The sequence below is a fragment of the Bradysia coprophila genome, chromosome IV (genome assembly GCF_014529535.1).
Source record: "Bradysia coprophila strain Holo2 chromosome IV, BU_Bcop_v1, whole genome shotgun sequence".
NCBI lineage: Eukaryota > Metazoa > Arthropoda > Insecta > Diptera > Sciaridae > Bradysia > Bradysia coprophila.
Window position 1 is genome coordinate 13,165,922 of NC_050738.1, and position 21,549 is coordinate 13,187,470.

Genomic DNA, 21,549 nt, shown 5'->3' on the forward strand with positions numbered 1-21,549 from the left:
AATGAATAAATTGTTGTCTCCACTAGAGTACAACTGATTGTTAGTATACAAATAACTAAGATACTGATGCAATGCATCTTCGTACTGTTGGACTTATTCGTAATACGGAACAACCTAAACTAAAAATCTGAACAAGTATGGACTTAAAAATGTAGAACTACAAATTATCAATGATGGATACGACGAATTGTCTTATTAAAAGTTTTTATCTCATTAAAAAAAATATTTATCAGTTTTAAGCATGGGAATACGAACGTCGCTTCAAACCGAAATTCAACATTTATAATTTGAAAGGGAATATGTTGTATAAACGATTGGATTGGGAAGGAAAGGAAGTGAGACATTTTAATTGATCGAAGATGAATTTTGCATGACAAGAAGACATCACTGTAACGAAATTTTGGCATCGACAGTATCATTAAGAGTGATGACGCGAATTCTTTAGGTTATTACTTTAACTTTAAGATCGGTTTTCCGATTTGAATAAGTGACAACGTTGGATTCAGAAAATGTCTATCATATTTTTTGATTTATTTCTTGTTTCTGACGTAAAATGATTAAAAGTCCTTGGTTATTAAAACTCTATTTTAAGTCATAACGCAGGATAGAAGAAGAAGAATCGATCACGGAAAAACATTTACCTCTCCAAAAAGTTACCATATTCATAACTCGCGAAGGTGTAGTTGCACCGACTGGTGCTGGTGCTTCAGCAGCCCATTAATGCACAATGTGTAAAAACACTTCTATCTTGAGGTATTACTAAAGAACTGTTTTTAATTAATCGAAATCATTCTTTACTATTCAAAGACGAATCCGACGTACTTATTTAAATCGCATAAACTTTATTCCCCAATCACCTGAAGAATTCGCGTTATAACCAATGCGTAAAGAATTCTTCGAAGCTTGTGTGGCAGGTGAAAGGTGAGCAAAAACCGAAAAAATGCAATTTTCTTACAAAAATGTCTCCAGTTACACGAGCCGTACAGGGTCATGTGGGGTGTCATTAGAAAGGTAATCACATGTACTATTGAGCCGAATAGAACTTATTGGGTTTAAAATTCATCCACACCGAAATATGTGCAGTTAAAGTTTTCAACCGAAGACTTACGCTGTTCTTACAGAAATTTTCGAGATACACAAAACGTACATGGTCGTGTGGTAAAGGTAATTTTATGTGCTTTTGGGCCCAATAGTGACTTATGGGGTTAGGATGCATATGCGGTGAAATATGGGCAATTAAACATTTCAACTTCTATTTCATCGTAGATGCATCCAAACCCCATAGGTCCCTATTTGGCCCAAAAGCACATAAAATTACCTTTCAAATGATACCCCACACGACCATGTACGTTTTGTGTATCTCGAGAAATTTTTGTAAGAAAATTGCATTTTTTCTGTTTTTGCTCACCTTTCACCAGCCACACAAACTTCGAAGAGTTTTTTTGAAAGTGGTTTTGGCTTCTAGGATCGAATACCTTTCTGGGCACATATTAAAAAGTCCATGTTTTTCAAAATAATCCCTCTCTAGCAAACAAACTCTCGGATTAGCAAACAAACTCTCGGATCTATGTGTCAAATTCACACCTTATTTCTTTGTATTCTACAAACACTATTTTACATTTTGACTGACTACGCTGTAATTTATATGTAAAGTCCAAATGCTACTTGATTCTTTCACCACCTTAATAAAAGTAATTTGTTTGCTAGAGAGAGTATTGGTGTAGTAAATGCCATTTTTTACCTATTGTATTGAGGTGTAATTAATGTTGAAAAAACTCTGTAAGAGAACGTATGATAAGTTTCTAGCATCAGATCTCATACAGTTTCTACCACAGAACTATAATTAGCGTACATTCATTGTACTGTTGCCTAAAGACATTAGAATCAATAAAATAAATTAGTTTTAGCATAATGATCCAAAAGTTTAAACTGCGAACTTATGAACTAACTGGCTGCCAAATTATTCTTTAAACCTACTGATATTCTATAAATGTATACGGTGTCAAATTCTACAATAAATTGTTAAATTCAAAATGCACATCACATAGAGATAAAACTAACTTTCAGTTAAAGACTTCGATGGTGTTAAAACTGCTTCGCTATGCATCATAAGCATTGATGAGAAAAAAAAAATAAATATTTTTTGAACGATACACGATCGTGCACAAAGAACAGATTCAGCATGTATGTACGACTGCAAATGAGGTCATACTATCGATGGTAATATCGAATATTGGTCGCAATTTTCCGAAAAGGATTTGAGCGTATCACTGAAGAAATTTCGAGTCTACATTTTATATATTGTATGGTCTCACAAAGTCATTAGCAATAACTAAGTGTAAGTACCAGCCAACTACATAACAAGTCGAAGTCAGTAGTCAAATACTTTTATTTTCGTAAACATACCAAGGTCAAAAATATAGTCTTTCTGAATTTTACGAGCTGAGGTTTAAATATTTTCATTTTTATTTCTATCAATTAGTTTCTGTGAAACTACTATCCTCAATGTGATGATGAAAAATTTATTATTTATGATGTGTGGTACTATTTACCAGTGAACATGCGAACATAATATGCTAAAGAAAGCAACGAAGAAAAAGAAAAAAAAAAACTTTAGATATGTCGTCTAGTCCCTCGATCTGTACCACAATAAATAAGATACTACTCAACAAGGTCATACATCATCATATTATAAATGTATCTACTCTTCACACATATCGCATACCAAAAGTATGATGTAAAAAAAAATTCGTGAATATTTTTGTCAATTGAAAATTAAATTAGTTTTTGCACATTCATCTATTCATCATATGGGTGAAAATAATTATTTTAACAAGATGTATCAAACTGTAACGGCTTTAATAATTAAAACCATTTAATATTATTAGGCATTATGTAAATCAAATCTATTCGACGTTATTTATTACAGCTCTCTGTGCGCTTTGGCGTATTTTGAATATCATAGTATTATATTGTAACGTCTGTGCGTCACGCATGTATGAATCTTTTTGGGTTGTTATGAAATGTAATACTAACAATCCAGTGATTTTGATTGTAATGTATGTAAAATGTTACTTACACATAAATTTATAATGTGATACGTACATTCCATACATATAGTCACTCCAGCAGAATTTAAAAAAAAAAGTAATGAGCAATTTAAAGTTAGTTCGGATTACTTAATACATTTGTAAATTTTATCGATCTTTGCGTGTTAGCAGTATGCTTCCGAATTTAACGAGATAATGAAATAAAAGCGAAGCGCTTAACCGCATTCAACGCGAATAATTTAGAAGAAAAAGACAAATCGTATGATGGAAGTATTTAGATGAGAGGAAATTAATGCGTGCAAGAATAATTTAGTGTTAAATCGACGTTTATCCTCTTTGGTTCCTCTTGATTTCACTCCCTAACCATTTGAAATAGCATACGAAATGATAGAAAAATCAGAGGAATGGAGACGACCAGTAGTAACAGTTTAGTTACGAAAGTGGGATTTTTACGTGAGCAGAGCAGTAAGAAAGATTTTTTTTAATAAAATTTAATAGTATTTTACAAAACTAGGGATAAAAAGATGAAAAGTAGATGTTTCGTGTGAATTTTTTGATCCGAGGCGAAGCCGAGGTTAACAAACACATGAAAACGTGACTTTTCGTTTTTATCACGAGTTTATGTAATGGATTTTACATACTGAGGGCTTCGAAAGAAGTGCTTGAAACATGAAAAGGACAGTTTTCGACGCATGTAGCATGTAAAAATCTTTTCTTCTTTTGTTAAAATTTTCGATTTCAATAATAGTCTAATATAGCTTAAGATAAAAGGGTCGCTAGAATTGTACGCAAAACTTGTATCATTTTTTGAAGTCTTTACTGTCATAGCCTATTTTTGTAATTAAATTCTAAAGGATTCCCAGAACAAAATCTTGAATTTGTAAATAATTTTGTGGAATTTGTAAGAAATGAATTCTAAAAATAGGCTCTTTTTTGCATAAAACATGAAAATCTTATTTGGAACATTCAGTTCGAGAGCAAAATATTCGTATATTTAAGTCCCCAAGATTGAACAAAACTATCTTCAAATTTTGTTGTGTAAAAAACGTAGTTTCTTACGATCTTAACAAAATCACGTGCTGACAGTTTACAAAGAAGAATTAGAACCGCTTTCCGTACAACGCATTGTTTCGATATTGTAACGAGACGAATGCAAGATAGATCATAAAATAGTTATTTACATGACAAGTGATAAAAAGTTGAAAAGTCAAATTTTCGTGTTGATCCGAGGCGAAGCCGAGGTCAACAATCAAACGAAAACGTGGCTTTTCATTTTTATCCCGAGTTTTGTAATGGATTTTACATGCTTCTGAAGCCTAAACACGACAGAGTAAAGTTAACCAGGCAGGAGCGCTGATTTGACTAGGGACCTGAATAATCTAGTAGCCCTGTATTTTTTGCGAACAAAAATTTTCAATTTATGTCAGTGTTCATTTGAGTTCATTTTCATCCAGTGTATCAGGTCCCTTATTTGACGTTTCGAAAATGAACCGCTCCTGCCTGGTTTATTTTACTCTGCCGTGAGCCTTAACCAATTCTCTTGTTTTCTCTAGGTGTAAAATAAGCCACTTTCGACTCTAGGGAAAACAAAAGCATGTAAAAAATTATTATTTGTTCCTTCAAGTGCATTTTCATACCGCCGAATGCAGGAGCCTCGTCGTAACGATAAAATATTGAAATTGATCCAGATCCAGAACATTATGCTAAGCAAACAATTGTTTTACTGTACGCCTCGAAAATGCACAAATTTGTTTTCACAAAATTAATTTGGTTTACATAAAACTAACCTAAATCGACCCAATTTTGTCAGCCGACTAACACTTGCCTGGAGCCGTTTCTAGCCGTGATGAATGTATACGTAAGGGTAAGGTGCTCTGTCAAAGACTAGCTGTTTGGCCAAATTATCAATCAATATCTAAAAACAAAAATATGGGACCGCCAATTCATAATTTTTACATTTCGATGTTGAGACGAACTTATAAAAAAAAATCGGTGCATTTTGGAGGCAGGTAGAATGATTTTTTGCTAACAATAATGTTTTACGTCGATTAAAAATAACTTTAACTTGTCAAAACTTGAATCCCCCATTGCAATTAGTGGATATCAAACTGAATTGACTGACAACTTACATACAGAGAACAGAGATAGAATACCTCATCGTTCCATTCCTTTCTCATTACGAGTATGGTTTCAGAAGTCATGCCACAACATGACACAAAAATAGTAAATCGCCACAAAGTTCAAATTTTATAGCTTTAATAGCTTCATAATTGATGTAAGGTTGTAAAATTTTCATTAAAATATTCCTCAAGACTAGAGAATTCTATTTTTAATTTGGAGGAATTTTTATTAGGGCTAGTTATAATCAAATAAATAGAAATAGCGCGACACATCAAGTGTGAATGACGTCTGAGTGTACCTAACGATAAACTATAATTTATGTTAGATTAGTCAAGATTATAAGGTCCCGAGGGACTTTTATTTTACTTTAAAAGATGCAAATAAGATTAAAGTTAAATGAGTCTGAAGGCTATCAAATATGTACTTACCACATAAGCCGCATTGTTCCTCCTTATTTTTTCGGAATATTTTCAACTCAAGTACAAGTGTATCTCATTAGAATATGTTTTATGACCAAAAATTCATAAGAACTTTACATTCGCGTATTATGTTGATTCACATGTCTGACGCTTCGAATGGTAGAATAAATCGAAACCGAAATATAGATGACTGTTCTTCATTACGAAACAATGTTTGATAAATGGATTTATAGTATAGTCAACTAGAAGCACACACTATACGATACTATCATCGACTTTTAACCAGCAACAACAATATCCATTTAGATTTTTATTTAAATACAAAAATTTTCACATTTATATTTCATCCGGAAAGTAGAACAGTTTTCCTCTTTGCATTTAGGTTTTTTTTTTAAATCGTATCCTAATGTGACGATGATGGATGACAATCAAATCTTTTTAGCAAATGATTTCAAATAAATTTTCTATTTAGACTGGCGCTCCTTTATTATTTAGATCGAATTTGATTCCATAAGCAGTTACATTGAAATTCATTGATCTGTGACTAAATACCATTTGAAATTGTATGTGGTTTTGTTTGTTTATTGAATGCACAATTGTTTATGATTTAAACGGTCGCGGTTGCTAAAAAAAAATATTTTTTTTGAGTATCAAAAATGTGTTTCACATGTACTAGATTTTCGGTAACACTGTTTATGTAAGTGGGTCGATTGATATGCTGAATTCAATCAATGGAAACAATTTTGGTCATAAAAAAACGATTGTTGGTTCGAACGATTATTGCAACAATTTCTCAATTTAAGTTCCTTTCTCAACCTATAATTGAAATCAAACTTTTCCCGATCTAACGATCCTTTGTCTAGTCCCAATATTGCACAAAATAAATGTTAGGCTTTTATAGGACATTAGTTCTTGCACAGAAGTTCTCATTTACAGAAAAAGTGTACCAAGCAGATCGGTGCTGTGAAGTGCACTTTACTGTCCTCAAATCATAACTGGACAAATGATGGAAATGATAAACACAAATTATCAGATCCGAGTGCTAAATTGATAATCCCTCAATAAGAACTTTTCGTCTTAATTTGTTGGCATACTCAACCCAATACATGCAGATGAATACAACAGATTTGGGTCATAACCAAAGGCAAAAAGGGACATGAACAATTGTTCGAAATTGAATATCAAATAATACTTGGAACAGGTCAAATTCAGGTGATGCAAATATTTTATAGTCGACATCAATGGCTTTCCGTTCTAAATATCGGTGGTGATACAGAAGTAAATGTATTCAAGGTTAAATCTCGGGTCAGGTCAACGTCATATAAACCTGAAGTTCACTTATTTCCAGATTTAAATTTGAATGCGTTCACTACTGTAGCACCGATTACATAAGAGACCCAGTGATGCTCAGAAAAAACATACTAATTTTGATCTATTGCTTGGGTCTGCCTATATACGGCTATTAATATCGTATGACCTCAACTGTACCTGTTCTAAATCTTAATTTTAAAAAAAATCTTAATTTTACATGACCTGAACTCGACCTGTTCCGAGCATTATTTGAAATTTTTGGAAACCAGTAAGCCGCAATTTTCAGACTGATATCAACAGCGTCGATACATCATGTAAGCGATGAGCTATGTCTGTTACGATCTCTTATTGCAAAATGTGTGTGAAAACTAAAGAAGTAAAAGATTTTGCATGAATAATTTCCGTCGAAAATACTTGGATCAAATGAAATAACAGATTTGATCATAATACTGGTGTCTTGTGGTCCGTTAAAAGTTACAGAACAGAAAATTACGAATGAAAAACACTTCATTTATCTAAATATTATGTCTGCAATCCTCTACATCGACAAGTCCCTAAAAGGACTTAAATTCGAAATGATTGTAATTAAATTGCTGATCTCCATCAATGTTTTCAGCATTGGAGTGCAATATCTGTAGTATGTAAATGTGTCGGTTCTATATATGTTCCGTTGAAAATATAATTTAAAATTTGTAATCAAATTAAGTCAGTAATTACAATCCAAATATGAAACACATAATTGATCGTTTAATAAAATCGATTTATCACTTTTGGCTTGAAATTACATTTAAATGCACCAACGAACATTTTCAATTCCACATTTGCATTAAATTATATGTTTTCCTCTGAACATTCAAATCAAAAAATTGAAGGAAAAAAATTCAAACGAAAAGTTTTATTTCTTCTCTTAAAAATAAAATAAAATAATTTTATGTCCAACGAACATATGGACGAGTCACTAGTAACTAATTTACTATATTTTGGCAACTTAGTCCAATTGGTAAAACTGTGAACCACTTGATTATTCTGTATTAAAAAACCACTCTGCTTAATCGCTCATATATCTCAACATATTATGCTTCTCGTATGAAATTTTTTTTGTTCAAAAAAATTATTTTAAAAACGGAAACAAACAAAATCCCGACCGATTTCTACGCAATACACTTATCAACTGATCAACTTATATGTGAGTGATGATGGATAGAATTTGATCAAAAATAAAATACAAAAAAAAAATTGACGCATTGAAGAGCGCGCTGTACTTTACAAACGAATTCCATATATGCATGTTATAATGTTCCATGTGTACAAAATGTTGTATTATACCGTGTATATATATTGAATATGGGTTTAAAAACCATTCGGAAGTTCAGAATGGTTAAAATGTTGTTGCGTTATGCTATATGGGAAGAAATTCAATAAGTCAAATACGATCGGTATTCTTTCGTTGCGCCTGCATACGACGACGTAATAATAAATGTTAAGAAATTTCGAAGACTTTCTTCTATTTAAGAAAGAAGATTAAGGCGAAAACGTTCTTATTCGATGCAGACATAAATTTCTAACGTAAAATTACGAGATCCGAGTTATTATCATCTGTTATCGATAACGACGATAAAAATATTGACAAGCTCATTGTAATGTGGTCATTTAAATAGTAAAATGCATGTTTAAAAAAATGAAGTACAAGATTTGAAATCAACAGATTGAAAATACTTTGACCGATGGAAGTAATAGACCCGAAAATAATACCTGTCATATGCTTGCCGTTTGTAACAGGTTAACGAAAGTGAAGATTTTGTATTTTTTGATGGGACAATAACATCGTTCTCATTTTTACCTTTTACCAACGGTTATCGTCTGTGTTCACCAGACAACAATTTGTATCTTTTGGAATGCAAGCAAATGGTAGTATAGTGTGTTGGATATGGATAGGTATCGGTGCACTGAGTACGAATAATGTACACGTTGGTCCCAATGACCTGTGATTCATAAAAAATTAAAAACAAATGGAAACGGGACAGTTATTGGTGCAGTAAGTATATAGGGTGCAGTGAGTTCAAATAGCCACTCCGCTATATCGTTAGTACAATATCGAAGGTACACTTCTATGAGTAATTTTTCTCTACCTTCGACACAAACGTCATTGGGGCCAACGGATTCAGGGCACCGAGATCTATTAAGCGCAGTGACAGATTTTGGAACTAAGGTTCAGCATCAGCATTCATTATCATTATTGATCTGTTCGGCGGGAAAAGCCAATGGTCAAAAAACAATATTCATTTGGTTAGAATGCGACCAAAACTGTAGCCATTTAGGTGCGGAAAAGATCGAGTCGGACCCGAATTGACGACAAAAGCCTAATGATATTTTTCAACTTAAGTTTCTTTAGCCAGTCTGAAATCGGTACGAAAGTCAAAAAAACTGAGTTGACTTGACGTCCAAGTAAACCGACCAGGATTCTTGGAACCCTGAACAAGTTATTTGAACCTTAAGTTAAGGTCCTTAACTGACAGAAATCCTTCAAAAAATGTCTTCTTTCCTCAATGTAACATCTGTTGTGTTGCGGTCTTACAAAGGTCGTGCTGAAATATTTTGTCATTTCGTTGAATTTTCTTAGACATCTTGTGAATACCTTTTATTGATTAGAGAGGTCCCCTTAATTCTTAATAGAAACTTTCTACAAGATAAAAGTCTCGAAAATTAAGAAAAATGGCTGGCTGGCACAATTCAATACTTTGGTAACTAGATTTAGATGTTTGGGACCAACGACGTCATTGATTAGGATAAAATTAAGAAAGTTGGAGATGACTAGATCTAAATGTAATGAGTTCCAGATTTGGTAGATAGAGGTGGGACTTACTTACCATCTTGCGAACCAATTTTACCATTCGAACAAGATTTCAAGATGTACTGACTATTCTCTCTAAAAATCGGATATTCTTCGCATTTGAACTTCCTTACTGTGTTTCATTGAACGTTTATTTTGTAAATGTACACCATTCGTGCATTCGACAGAACATGGGAACCAGCAGATGATTTTGTCGTCAGCATTTCCCTCCTCCACACAAAAATTTAAATGTTTCGTTTTAAACCAGATACAGTTTTGGATAAGTTTTATTGATGAAATTTCTCGTACATACTTTAAAATTTCTTAAAACTTTTCTTTACTCCGGCACCTTTTGTTATTTTCAGTACGTTGAAACGTACAGTTTTGGAAATTGGTCGGCACTCTCCAATGGTTGCAATATCTCCAATTTCGACATCCCTTTAAAGTGAGAAGAGAAAAACGGTTAGCAATAATGTTACATGGTTGAACACACATTTTAGATTAAGTAAAACATTTTGAATTTTTATCAGATAAAGTGTAAAAAGTTATCTTCATTTGTGTTTCCGAAGACTGTCGTGATTTAATAACATCACATAAAAATTCAAATGTCGTTGTACAGAAAGAAAGCAAAGACAAATACCGAAGGACGGTCATGCAAATAACTTTTTCTTCCCGGTAGCTGAATCAAAGCTTAAAAATGACTTTCAGGTGCTTTGTTTGACGAAGGCTCGTTTTGATCCAGGTATCAAAAAAAATGGAGGGACTGAGGATGTTAGAGACTGAATGGATATTTGTGGTAAGATGGGAATCAGAAAATGCCACCCCGATAAGATACTGATACAGTGGAACCACAAGTTCGTAGTTTTATATAAATGAATAGACAAATTCGAACAGTTTACATCGTCAGGATCTATCAATTTTGACGAGGTGCATGATGCAGTAATTTCTCCATTTCCATTTCGCCAATCCCTTTTGAATGTTACGGGTCAATTAAGAAAAATAGTCAATTTCGTATCATCATAAAACCGCAGTTGAAACTTGTGACGTTTTCTATGAAGAGCTGCATTCGTTCCTCCCATCAATCCAATTTGTCCCGCATGCAATAATCTATGCTGACACATGTGAAAGGAATTGGACTGAGATGACATAAGTAAATGAACAGGAACTGGTTCATTGGAAGCGTCCTAGGACGAAGTCAGGAATTAGTAAAGAATGCATCAGACAATCATGCTTCTTCCTTCATGATATCAACAGTGCATGATACAAGAAAAACCATATTCGAAAATGTACCGCCGTGGTATCTGCACTCATGTGACATAATTGGCGAAAGTTCTGACCTAAAGTGACTCGAATTTTTAGAGCGATTCGGATTTTATATGAACACAGATTCAAAGAAATTCTCGAAAATTTCCTGGATTTACTCAATTCCAAGAAACCAAATTTATACGAAAGAAACGCCCGGAAGTAACAAGTTTAAACTTGGTAAAATGAAAATTAGGATTTCACCGATGATGTTACAAAGGCTTTGCTAGGAAATGTTTGGCTGAGTTACACCAAGCCCGGTGGAGTTCACAATAAACCAAATTGGGGAAAATTTCTTAAATTTATGAATTTAGGAATTTTGAGATATTTGAAGAATTTTTAGGAATTAGATTCCTAAAAACAGGCCCTGAACCTAATCGCATGAACCAAGCTGTTACATTTCACTTGTCAGCCATGGTACTGAACATAAATACCGACATTTGTAACATCGTCCTTCCGTGACTACGGTCACTACATTACTCCGTTCATAGGTTTCATATGCTTCATAGCGATTCTAATTTCGATTTTCCCTTCGAATTACAAAACGGTTCGAGAATTCAACGGAAACAGTGTTGCTAAACAATGCATTTTGCGACTTACCTGAAACAGGGAGACAAATGAACTGACATATTTCGGTGGCGCTTCTCGAAACGGCTGTATTTTCGAATATAATGTAAGTAGTCACGACGAATGACAATGGTTCTCTGCATTTTGAGTTTCTGCACGATACCAGTCAGAATACGTCCACGGATTCTGACATTGCCGGTGAACGGACACTTTTTGTCAATGTAGGTGCCATCGATAGCCTAAATGGGAAAGGGAAAAAAATCTGGGATTTAGTATCGGTCGAAACTAGTTCGATCAAACCCCGTTTAACAGCAAACGTCAACGTATCGACTACACAAATGTACATAAACCCAGCACCAGAATATTGACTATATCCAACAGTAAAATTGTTATACCTCACGGGGTGTCTTAAAACCCAATCCAACCTCTCGATGTCGACGAAGTGACTTCTTCTTCACGATACCTGGTTTCACTTTACGGTTCAAGTTAATGAACGCTTGCTTTTGGAAAGCACGCTCTGTCTGCAATTGCGCGGAAAGAAAAGTGCGTTAGTAATTGTCTCTTCGATACTTTACCTCTTTTGGGGTTTTGAAGCCGAGTCCGACTTCTCGGTGGTGACGAAGTTTGCGTGATAGGGTTTTTGGACGAACAACTGCGATAGTTGTTTGCTTTTGAAATGCGCGCTCGTTCTACAAAATATGAGAAACGTTTAGAATTGGTTGGAACGAAATTCATTCAAAGAAACACCAGGCAAAAAAACCACACTCGATAAATCTCGCGAAAAAGTTTGGTTATGTTCAAGCCGACGTAAACAATCGCCGAGGGATTCGGAAGCAAGCAATCAGATAAATTTGTGTACATGGCTTTCCTCAGTTATGTTTTCGGAAGACCGTCATGATTTCTATCATCATATTGCTTCTTAACATTTTTGCAAGCAGTGGAACATAGGGGAATGCAGTAACATTCACCACACGTGGATCACAACTCTATAAATCACAAAATTAGAGTTTCGTGCAAGAAATATTATTATTTGGCAAATCAAGGGAGATTATTGGACTCGTTAGTTATTGTTTTCTTCAAAACAAACCAATTAAAAACGGTTATTTTGGTCAAAAAACACGAAAATCACTAATTCACGTACCTGATCAGCCATTGTAAATTAGCAAAAAGAACTTGACACACGGAAATAGAAAACAAGACATCTTCGTTTCGAACATTCGAACATTTCTTTCGATCATCGCCATCATCGCAGAGCAAATGTCCCAACCAAAAAAATTGATTCGCAATACAGTGACATCTAGTTGTAGATTTTATTGTTTGCAGAGTATGTCTGATTATTTCTTGCGCCTCCTCACAATCAATGAAAGTAAATTTGTCAATTATTTCTACAAAAATATTAGTAGAACACGTGCATATCACTCATAAAGCCACGGTTTGCGATTATTCCATTACCCGATACGAATAACATTTGTTCTATGTCTTTATTTTTGAGAGTTGGGTAGGCCCTATGCCCTAACTAAGTATATTCCTTGGTCTGGATCGTCTTGACGTCACACTCAAGTCTGTAAACTTAGGAAGGTCACGTGAACCGTCATTTTATTTCTAAACAAATTGTCCTAATTCCTGACTGAATTTATGGATTTTTTATTTATTTGTATTGTTCTTCACATCAAGAAATTGGAAATAGTCCTCACCTAACATTCATTCATGAGAACCAATGAAACTAGACATGGTTTATACTTTCCATTAATTCAATTCCTATTGATTACCGGATGCTCTGGCAATTCTTTAAGGAAATATACTAGAAATTGAAGGAATTACAAGGCTGGAAATACGAAAAAAAAAAAATTGAACGTAAATGAAAGAAAATACGGATGTATGATGAATGAAAGAACAAAGCGAATGCAAAACGAGCCGTCAGAACAGTCGGAGCGTTTGCTGCGATTGAGCCCCGTACGAACCCGTACATCTATTGCGCACGTGACCCTAGTTCGTCCGTCGCCCTACTCTTACCGTAAGTCTACTGCGCCCGTAAACGTCGGCAAAGAAAAATTCTTATGAAATGTGTACCCCGTACGATGTTCCTTTCAAACGTAACACAAATTTCAAATTGACCTAAAATTTCCTCAGTCCTATATTAACATATATTTACCTATAAATAAACAATTTACTGATAAATATGCTAGTATATAGCTCAAAATAACTATCTATACCGTTGTATAGCTCAATATAGCTATATATATTTATATATAGATATCCATAATTGGGATCCTTGAAACACCCCACACACGTAACCACTAACTTCCCACTGATCAGTGACTTTGTAAGTATCATTTCACAGATTTATATTGACTTTACAAAAATCCAAAATGGCGGCCGACGGCCATTTTGTTAGGAGGTGGAAAGTAGTACGACTGCTTTACATTCGTGAGTACCTTTCAAACATAAAAAAAATCATGAAATTCGGTCAAAGTTTACTCGAGATATTGGCAAAAAAACACCACCTTCACTGTACGGCCGAGTAGCCACATATAAGCTCACTCCAAGAGACCTAGCTCACGCTCCGGTGAACTGAATTTCATAAACTTTTTTTTCCCTGATTGGTACGGTCAATACCTAATAAAGCAAAATCTATCAAAATCCGTTCAAATTTGGCCAACCTACAATCAGAAACGGCTTGTCGCCCTGTACCTAGATCACACCAAGGGGTCTAACTCACGAGTCGGTCATCCAATTTCCATCAACTTTTTTTTTGTCGATAGGTATTGTAAATACCTTTCATTTGATGTAATTTGACTTACAAGTGTAGCCTTTAAATGGCCAGAGAAATCTTTGGAAAACGTTAAAGCAGTTATGGGGCCCCAGCTCGGGAGGGGCCGACCCAAAATCGCCCATCTTCGAACTTAGCCTCACTATTTTGATTATCTTTCAGGAAAAAAAAAAATTTTGAAATCAGATTGGATTTACTCAAGATATCGACGTGACAGACAGACAGACAGACAACATTTTTATTGCAGATTCGTCATCTATGAACATAGGCAAACACTTTGCCCTTACCGTCTGCTTCGAATTCCATCAATTACACACGGCATCGTAATCATATAAGCCCCTTCGTACTTCGTACGGGGCTAAAAACTTGACCTTTTCACTGGCTACACGTTTCTTGTCTTGGCTATTCGGTTTGTAAAATAGTGTCCAGTCGTATTTCCAGTCAATTACTCGTAATTTCTTCAATTCACACCGTAAGTGAGGTCGATATTCAAAATCCTTCTAACGCAAGTCTTTCTAACGCAGCGTCATGTTCATACAAGGCACACTTACGGCGAGAATTCCTTATAATTCCATATCAATTCCTTCAATTTCTAGTATTTCCTTCAATACTTATTAATTACTGGAAACTTCGGCAGCTTCGAAAGTGCAGTAATTTCGACGGTTCTGGTTCGTTTTCTTTAAATTTAATAGAAAACTTAGAAAATTATCAAAATAAAGAAAAATTTTAGAAAATTGTTTCTAAAAAGTAGACAATGAATTGGATAGTAACCGTGGATAGTAAAATATCGTGAAAATTATTAGAAATTAATAGGAAATAATATAATAAGGCAAATCCGTCAAAACGGAATTAATTGAAGGAATTGAAAGAAATCAGAAATTGATTTACCACCCTTTTGGCTAGTGGTTCCCCCTCGATTTATTTACACTGTCGCTAGGAGCAGTCGAGGAAAATCGAAACTTAATACTATGTTTGTTTGCAACATAGTTCCTCCCTCAATTCATACATATTTTTTAACATAAACCATTGGGGGTAAGCCATTATGGTTCGTAACGTTCATGAGTATGGCGATTTCGTAGACTTTTGACATTTATCCCATATATTTTATGTCGAAATCACCATACTCATGAACTTTACGACCCCTAACATCTCATGATTTCACTTCAAAATTTAGAACCATTTTGTAAGATTTGTACAAGAATATTGCTGTAATTTTCGATAAATATAAAAAACAGTTTTTTGTTTGGGATGTTTTCGTTGCTGCTGTTAAAATTGATAGAAAATCAACTGTGCATTTTCAAGGACAACTTTTTGCTCAGAATATCAATCTGAAAAATTTTCATTCAAACTTAACTCCTATTCGCTTTAGTTATTTAGTTTTCTCACACTATATCGACATATTTTCTGATTTGGGAGTTGTTGTACTTTGAAATTGTTTCCACATAAATTTCGTCTGCAAAATGAAAATCTAGATTTTCTATATTTTTCTATATTCAGGCTTCCACGAGGGTAGCCCCAAAGGCTTAAACAAACTAGATTAATGAGAAAACCCAAAAACCACCGAAACATTTAAAATTTCGACGTTTGCCTTTGCGAAATGAAATGCCCTTTTCACCGCTGTCACAAACATAAAACGCACTTTTTGCTAAGACCGATTTTACAGCAGCTTTCTGCGGTAAAATATATCTCCGTCTCTTTTTTTCTGTAAAGTCACAACAAGAGAAATATAAATCTCCATACATCCATTGTGTGTGTTTATTTATATTGTTTCATTTGTAGTTTTAACATAAATCCAAAATAACAAACTAAATTTCACTGTAACCAGCCCTGTTTTGTGTGTTTTTAATTAGCAAGAAACTAATCTAAAGAGGAATAATTCTAAATGGAGCGACGGTAAGTGGAAAGACGAAAAAAATGCAGGCTGAAAAAGATGTTGAAGTTGACATACATTTCTTTGTTTAAAAAGTACACGCAGAGTTTGTTGATTTTTTTTCGCTCATCTAAAACACAAAAAATTATTTTAATTTAACAGAAATCATCAGCCAATGTCCAATCCGAAACGTATCATACACCAAGAGAATTATTCAAAAGACTTGATTCTTCATCAGCACGATGAGCTTATCAAAGTAAATATTGAATTCAAATTAATGAGTTAGACCATTGCTGAACTAATTTCTCTTATTTATTTCTTGCAGTATGTGAATGAAGCTTGGCACAAGGTATGTTCTCGTCTTTTAATTTAAAAAAAAAATGTTTTTCGATCAAAGTCAAATGATGCACAGCGTCTAATTTTTGGAGTAAATTAATTTCGAATTCTCCAAATTCCAGGTTCAGGAACAACCTCATGGCGTGACATACTATAAGAATGTGCCGGAACCACGACTGGCCGGCTTTAAGGCATTCGATTTGGAAAGCTGGTGGGGACGACGCGTCTTTAATCAGAAAACATCCTAGGATGCATGGAACACACTGACGCAGAGAAATTTGACGCCATTGTTCATTTATGATAAAACAAAATGACTTCTCTTTTAAATTTTTAAAAATTTTTAATTTTTCTTATAAAAGATTTTATTTTTGACTTGTTTTACGTTATTAAGTGCATGCTGATTGGATGCACATTTTCTTTTACTTTTGTTGCGAGCGATTTATTTTTTTTTGGTTTATTATTCTACAATTTCTATGATCAATAAATTCAATCGTCGAAATCTAATCCATCTATTGTTCAGTCACATAATCTCTTAGAATATTTTTCAAAGTAAAACTGGTCCCGGGTTTGACCGTGGCCAATCAAAGCCTTTTCCATTAACTCCAAATGCTAGTGCTATTTGTAAAATCTTATGATGTATCTTTAGCGAGTAGTTAAGTCAGTCGATTTTATCTGCTTAAACTGGGAGATATGATGTTGAGTGAAAAGAGTCCTTACACCACGAGCAACTTGCGTATCATTAAAAAAAATTAAATGAGTTCCTTGCTCCAACACTTCTGACTGCACTACTTGTTTCTATTGTCTGCGACAATCAAGTTATGATAATTCGGTTATTTATTTGTCTGCAAAATTTCCTCACTTTGGTTTGCATTGGTATTTTTTATCGAATACCATCCATCCATCGTCCAGATTGTCATTAATTTACTTCAATTCCACTTCAATTCAATTCATTACTTGATTTGTATGAGCAATGGCCATTAAAACGCATTTCCCGGGTGCATAGTCAGTAAATTAACTTATGTATAGAACGTTTACACCGAGAGAAAACAGGGTTAGGATAGACTGTTATGATCAGAGCAAGAGTGGCGAGGACTGGTTAATTGTAACTGACCTTGAGGTACTTGTAGTTGCATATTTTCAGATAAATCTTTGACATATCACTCCAGACACGATCCAAATTATATTTCCTTCTTTCATCTATAGTCACTAGTGCATATCTCGGCCACGCTACACATTTTTGTTGAAAGCCACATCGTGCAAATTTTAGAATTTTCAACTTTTTAATTAGAAAATTTATTTTTAATTCCAATTCATAACCTGGAGACCAATACCTTCATTTTGACAACAATTTGCATTTTCTATGATGCGTGGCGGTCGAGAGATTACACTAGGCCCACGCTCAAAAATGAAAGTCTTAGAACAAATGTTTTTCACATTGGGTTGGGTTGGTTCACATTGGCATTTTTATTTTGCCCTTGCAAATTAAAAAGTTCCATCCAAATAAGGACGAAATCTACAATGCCACTGCGATTTTAAGGATTCTGTCAAAAAATCTGTTCTAGTGCCGTGCACCTTTTCTGAAACATTAGAGGTCGTCAGCCAATAAAGATGGTTCAAACACAAACGATAATTTCAAACACTAACAATAATTTCCAGCAATAATATCCTGTCAAAAATTGTGATTGACACATAATTGATCCAAAAATGACATTTTCCAACGTGTGCTTGTGGAGGATATTTTTGTCGTTGAATATCGAATTAACTCTAATTACATTGATAAAATAATGAACCGGACCCATTTTTATAACGATAATCACAATATCAAGTGCATATGTTTCAATTGAAGGTTAACCACGTGTTTGTTGAGTTAGTCAATGTTGTTGGACGTCAAATATCTTATTATAAACCGAATGGTTCTTTTCCAGCTCCATGTCGCTAGGGATGGAAGACGTTCAAAATTATCGATAATATCAATCGAAAGAAATTATCGATAATCGATTAATCATATTGTTATCGATAATTTAATAATTATTGATAATTATCAAAATATCGAAATTCGATAATTATCAAAATATCGATACTTTGATATTTATCTGAATATTCATGATAATATACCGATATATCGATAAATATAGGATTTTCGGACCGAAATATCGAATTATCGATATCTTGATAATTATCAAAATATCAATAATTATCGATTATCAATATTTTTTGTGATAATTTTCGACAAAAAAAGTCGATAATTATCAATTATCGATAATCAATAATTATCGATAATCATTATCATTATCGCCCATGCCTACATGTCGCTACGTTTCTGCAAATTAGATCTACAGATTACAGTAATAAAACATTGATCCAGACGCGCTTTTAGAAATTATTGTTAGTGTTTAAAATTATCGTTTGTGTTCGAACCTTCTTTATTGGCTGACGACCCCAATTCATGGGACTTGTAACCAAAGTATATAAACACTGAAGGTAATGTAAATCCACAGTTACACACGGATCCAAACTTTCTGGTGAATTTTAGCTCCGTCATGTTACACACGTATTGAATTCGTTTGCGTCAAGTTGCATCTAGTGGTGAATTTGGAACGATTTAGCGACGTTATGTTGCACACACATAAAATTCGTTTGCGTCAAGTTGTATTTAGTGGTGAATTAGAAGTATTTAGGGCTGTCATGTTGCACAAGTCTAAGTTAGACAACATGCGAAAATGAATTCATCTGAAAGTTTGGATCCGTAATTTCTCTGATCCGTTGAGGGTCTGCATTACCTTCAGTGTTTATATACTTTGCTTGTAACAACCAAGGCTGTACTTTGGGGAGGTCACGCAGATGCAGATACGCGGGTTACACACCACGTTTCATACAAAAAATTCACCACGCCATACAAATTCAATTTTGGTGAATTTGTTTGTATGGAAAAGGTGTGTTCCCGCGTATCTAATAAAATGGCGATTTGCGTGACCTCCCCAAAGTATACAGCCTTGGTAACAACCACGGATCTATAGCAAAGAATTTGTTTGGTTTGATGTCTGTCTCAAAATAAAGAAACTGCAGTTACCGAAACAGTTTCTAAACAGACAGACACCCCACTATTTGTATGAAGTAGGTGATGTGGATGAGACGGTATTTTTTTACCACGAAACTGCAATTGAAGCATGTAAGTGAGTTTTCAACAATTAATTAAAGCCATTTATCTCAACTCGAATTAATCGGTAGAACATTATTTGACAGCAACTTCAGGAATAAATTAATAACAATCTCTGACTGACGCTCGTATACTAGCGAAAATATGCTAAAACGAGCCGTCAGAACTGTCGGAGCGTTTGCTGCGACTGAGCCCCGTACGAACCCGTACATCTATTGCGCACGTGACCCTAGTTCGTCCGTCGCCCTACTCTTAACGTAAGTCTACTGCGCCCGTAAACGTCGGTAAAGTAAAATTCTTATGAAATTTGCACGTCTTAAAAATTGCGCATAGCGCAATTACGAAGCCCCGTACGATGTTCCTTCCAAACGTAACACAAATTTAAAATTGACCTAAAATTTCCTCAGTCCTATATTAACCTATATTTACCTATAAATAAACAATTTACTGTTAAATATGCTAGTACATAGCTCAAAATAACTATCTATACCGTTATATAGCTCAATATAGCTATATATATTTATATATAGATATCCATATTTGGGATCCTTGAAACACCACACACACATAACCAATCACTTTCCACTGATCAGTAACTTTGTAAGTATCATTTTCAATATAGCTATATATATTTATATATAGATATCCATATTTGGGATCCTTGAAACACCACACACACATAACCAATCACTTTCCACTGATCAGTAACTTTGTAAGTATCATTTTCACCGATTTATATTGTTTTTACAAAAATCCAAAATGGCGGCCGACGGCCATTTTATTAGGAGACCTGAAATAGTACTGACGATTCACATTTATTAATACCTTTCAAACAAAAAAAAATCATGAAATTCGGTCAAATTTTACTCGAGATATTAACAAAAAACACCACCTTCACTGTACGGCCGAGTAGCCTCATATAAGCTCACTCCAAGAGACCTAGCTCACGCTCCGGTTAACCGAATTTCATGAATTTTTTCCCCCTTATTGGTACGGTCAATACCTATCTATTGAAGCAAAATCCATCTAAATACGTTCAAATTTGGCCAACCTACAAGCAAAAACGGCTTGCCGCCCTGCACCTAGTTCACACCAAGGGGTCTAACAAACGAGTCGGTCATCCAATTTCCATAAACTTTTTTTTTGTCGATAGGTATTGTAAATACCTTTTATTTGATGTATCACTTACCAGTGTAGCCTTTAAATGGCCAGAGAAATCTTTGGAAAACGTTAAAGCACTTATGGGGCCCCAACTCGGGAGGGGTCGACCCAAAATCGCCCATCTTCGAACTTAGCCTCACAATTTCAACTACCTTTCAGGGAAAAAAAAATAATTTTGAAATCGGATTTGATTTACTCAAGATATCGACGTGACAGACGGACAGACGGACAGACAAAATTTTTATTGTGAATTCGTCATCTATGAACATAGGCAAACACTTTGCCCTTACCGCCTGCTTCGAATTCCATCAATTACACACGGCACCGTAATCCTACAAGCCCCTTCGTACTTCGTACGGGGCTAAAAATCAATGTTCTGAAAGAACCTTGCAAAAAATGAAGTAAAAGATTTGACATCAATGTCTTGAAAATACTTGGATCAAATGAAGTAATGGCTACATTAGGAAAACAGCTGATATGCTTGCTGTCTATGAAGGGTTACGATTTAAAAAAAATTAACAATGAGGGACATTTTGTAAAATAACACCTACAATTCAGACAAATTAACCTGTTGCAGACGGCAACCATATATCCAGTATTATTATCGGGTATTTTACTTCCATCGATCAAAGTATTTTTAATCGGTTGATCTCAA

At 34.4% G+C, this 21,549-nt stretch overlaps 3 protein-coding genes across 6 annotated transcripts in view; 1 reads left to right on the forward strand and 2 right to left on the reverse strand.

Annotated features, from left to right (window-relative positions):
• Positions 1-8,054, reverse strand: part of LOC119066370 (thrombospondin type-1 domain-containing protein 4) — a 41,473-nt gene extending 33,419 nt beyond the window's left edge. Inside the window, exons 1-2 of one of the 2 annotated variants that reach the window (XM_037168795.1) lie at positions 7,876-8,054; positions 5,600-6,214 (exon numbers count right to left, since the gene is read on the reverse strand). In XM_037168795.1, coding sequence (XP_037024690.1) covers positions 5,600-5,613 — 14 coding nt within the window. In that variant the 5' untranslated portion in view covers positions 5,614-6,214; positions 7,876-8,054. Of the gene's footprint in view, positions 1-5,599; positions 6,215-7,845 lie in introns of both variants that reach the window. The other variant, XM_037168794.1, reaches the window with a different exon arrangement.
• Positions 8,055-9,988: 1,934 nt separating this feature from the next.
• On the reverse strand, positions 9,989-12,840 carry LOC119066374 (40S ribosomal protein S11). 2 transcript variants are annotated; one of them, XM_037168799.1, is made up of 5 exons: positions 12,742-12,768; positions 12,176-12,289; positions 11,996-12,121; positions 11,634-11,839; positions 9,989-10,169 (listed from the first exon to the last, which is right to left on the reverse strand). In XM_037168799.1, the coding sequence occupies exons 1-5, from the start codon at positions 12,751-12,753 to the stop codon at positions 10,046-10,048; spliced, it is 582 nt and encodes a 193-aa protein (XP_037024694.1). In that variant the 5' UTR covers positions 12,754-12,768; the 3' UTR covers positions 9,989-10,045. The 2 variants fall into 2 exon arrangements, with proteins under 2 accessions (XP_037024694.1, XP_037024693.1); XM_037168798.1 differs by lacking the exon at positions 12,176-12,289 and having other exon boundaries at positions 12,742-12,840.
• Positions 12,841-16,065: 3,225 nt separating this feature from the next.
• Positions 16,066-17,080, forward strand: LOC119066377 (MAPK regulated corepressor interacting protein 2). 2 transcript variants are annotated; one of them, XM_037168804.1, is made up of 4 exons: positions 16,066-16,263; positions 16,403-16,496; positions 16,566-16,589; positions 16,699-17,080. In XM_037168804.1, exons 1-4 carry the CDS (start codon positions 16,253-16,255, stop codon positions 16,822-16,824), a joined length of 255 nt encoding a protein of 84 aa, XP_037024699.1. In that variant the 5' UTR covers positions 16,066-16,252; the 3' UTR covers positions 16,825-17,080. The 2 variants fall into 2 exon arrangements, with proteins under 2 accessions (XP_037024699.1, XP_037024698.1); XM_037168803.1 differs by lacking the exon at positions 16,066-16,263 and adding an exon at positions 16,286-16,335.
• Positions 17,081-21,549: the final 4,469 nt, after the last annotated feature.

Bases quoted from the DNA above. Each gene is read 5' to 3' on its own strand.
- LOC119066374 (XM_037168799.1), bottom strand. The intron at 12,122-12,175 runs GTAAAGTATCGA...GCGCAATTGCAG, and splicing joins GCTTCAAAACCCCAAAAGAG to ACAGAGCGTGCTTTCCAAAA. The intron at 10,170-11,633 runs GTAAGTCGCAAA...CTCACTTTAAAG, and splicing joins CATTTGTCTCCCTGTTTCAG to GGATGTCGAAATTGGAGATA.
- LOC119066377 (XM_037168803.1), top strand. From the start codon at position 16,301: ATGTTGAAGTTGACATACATTTCTTTGTTTAAAAA. The intron at 16,497-16,565 runs GTAAATATTGAA...TATTTCTTGCAG, and splicing joins AGCACGATGAGCTTATCAAA to TATGTGAATGAAGCTTGGCA. The intron at 16,590-16,698 runs GTATGTTCTCGT...TCCAAATTCCAG, and splicing joins TGAATGAAGCTTGGCACAAG to GTTCAGGAACAACCTCATGG.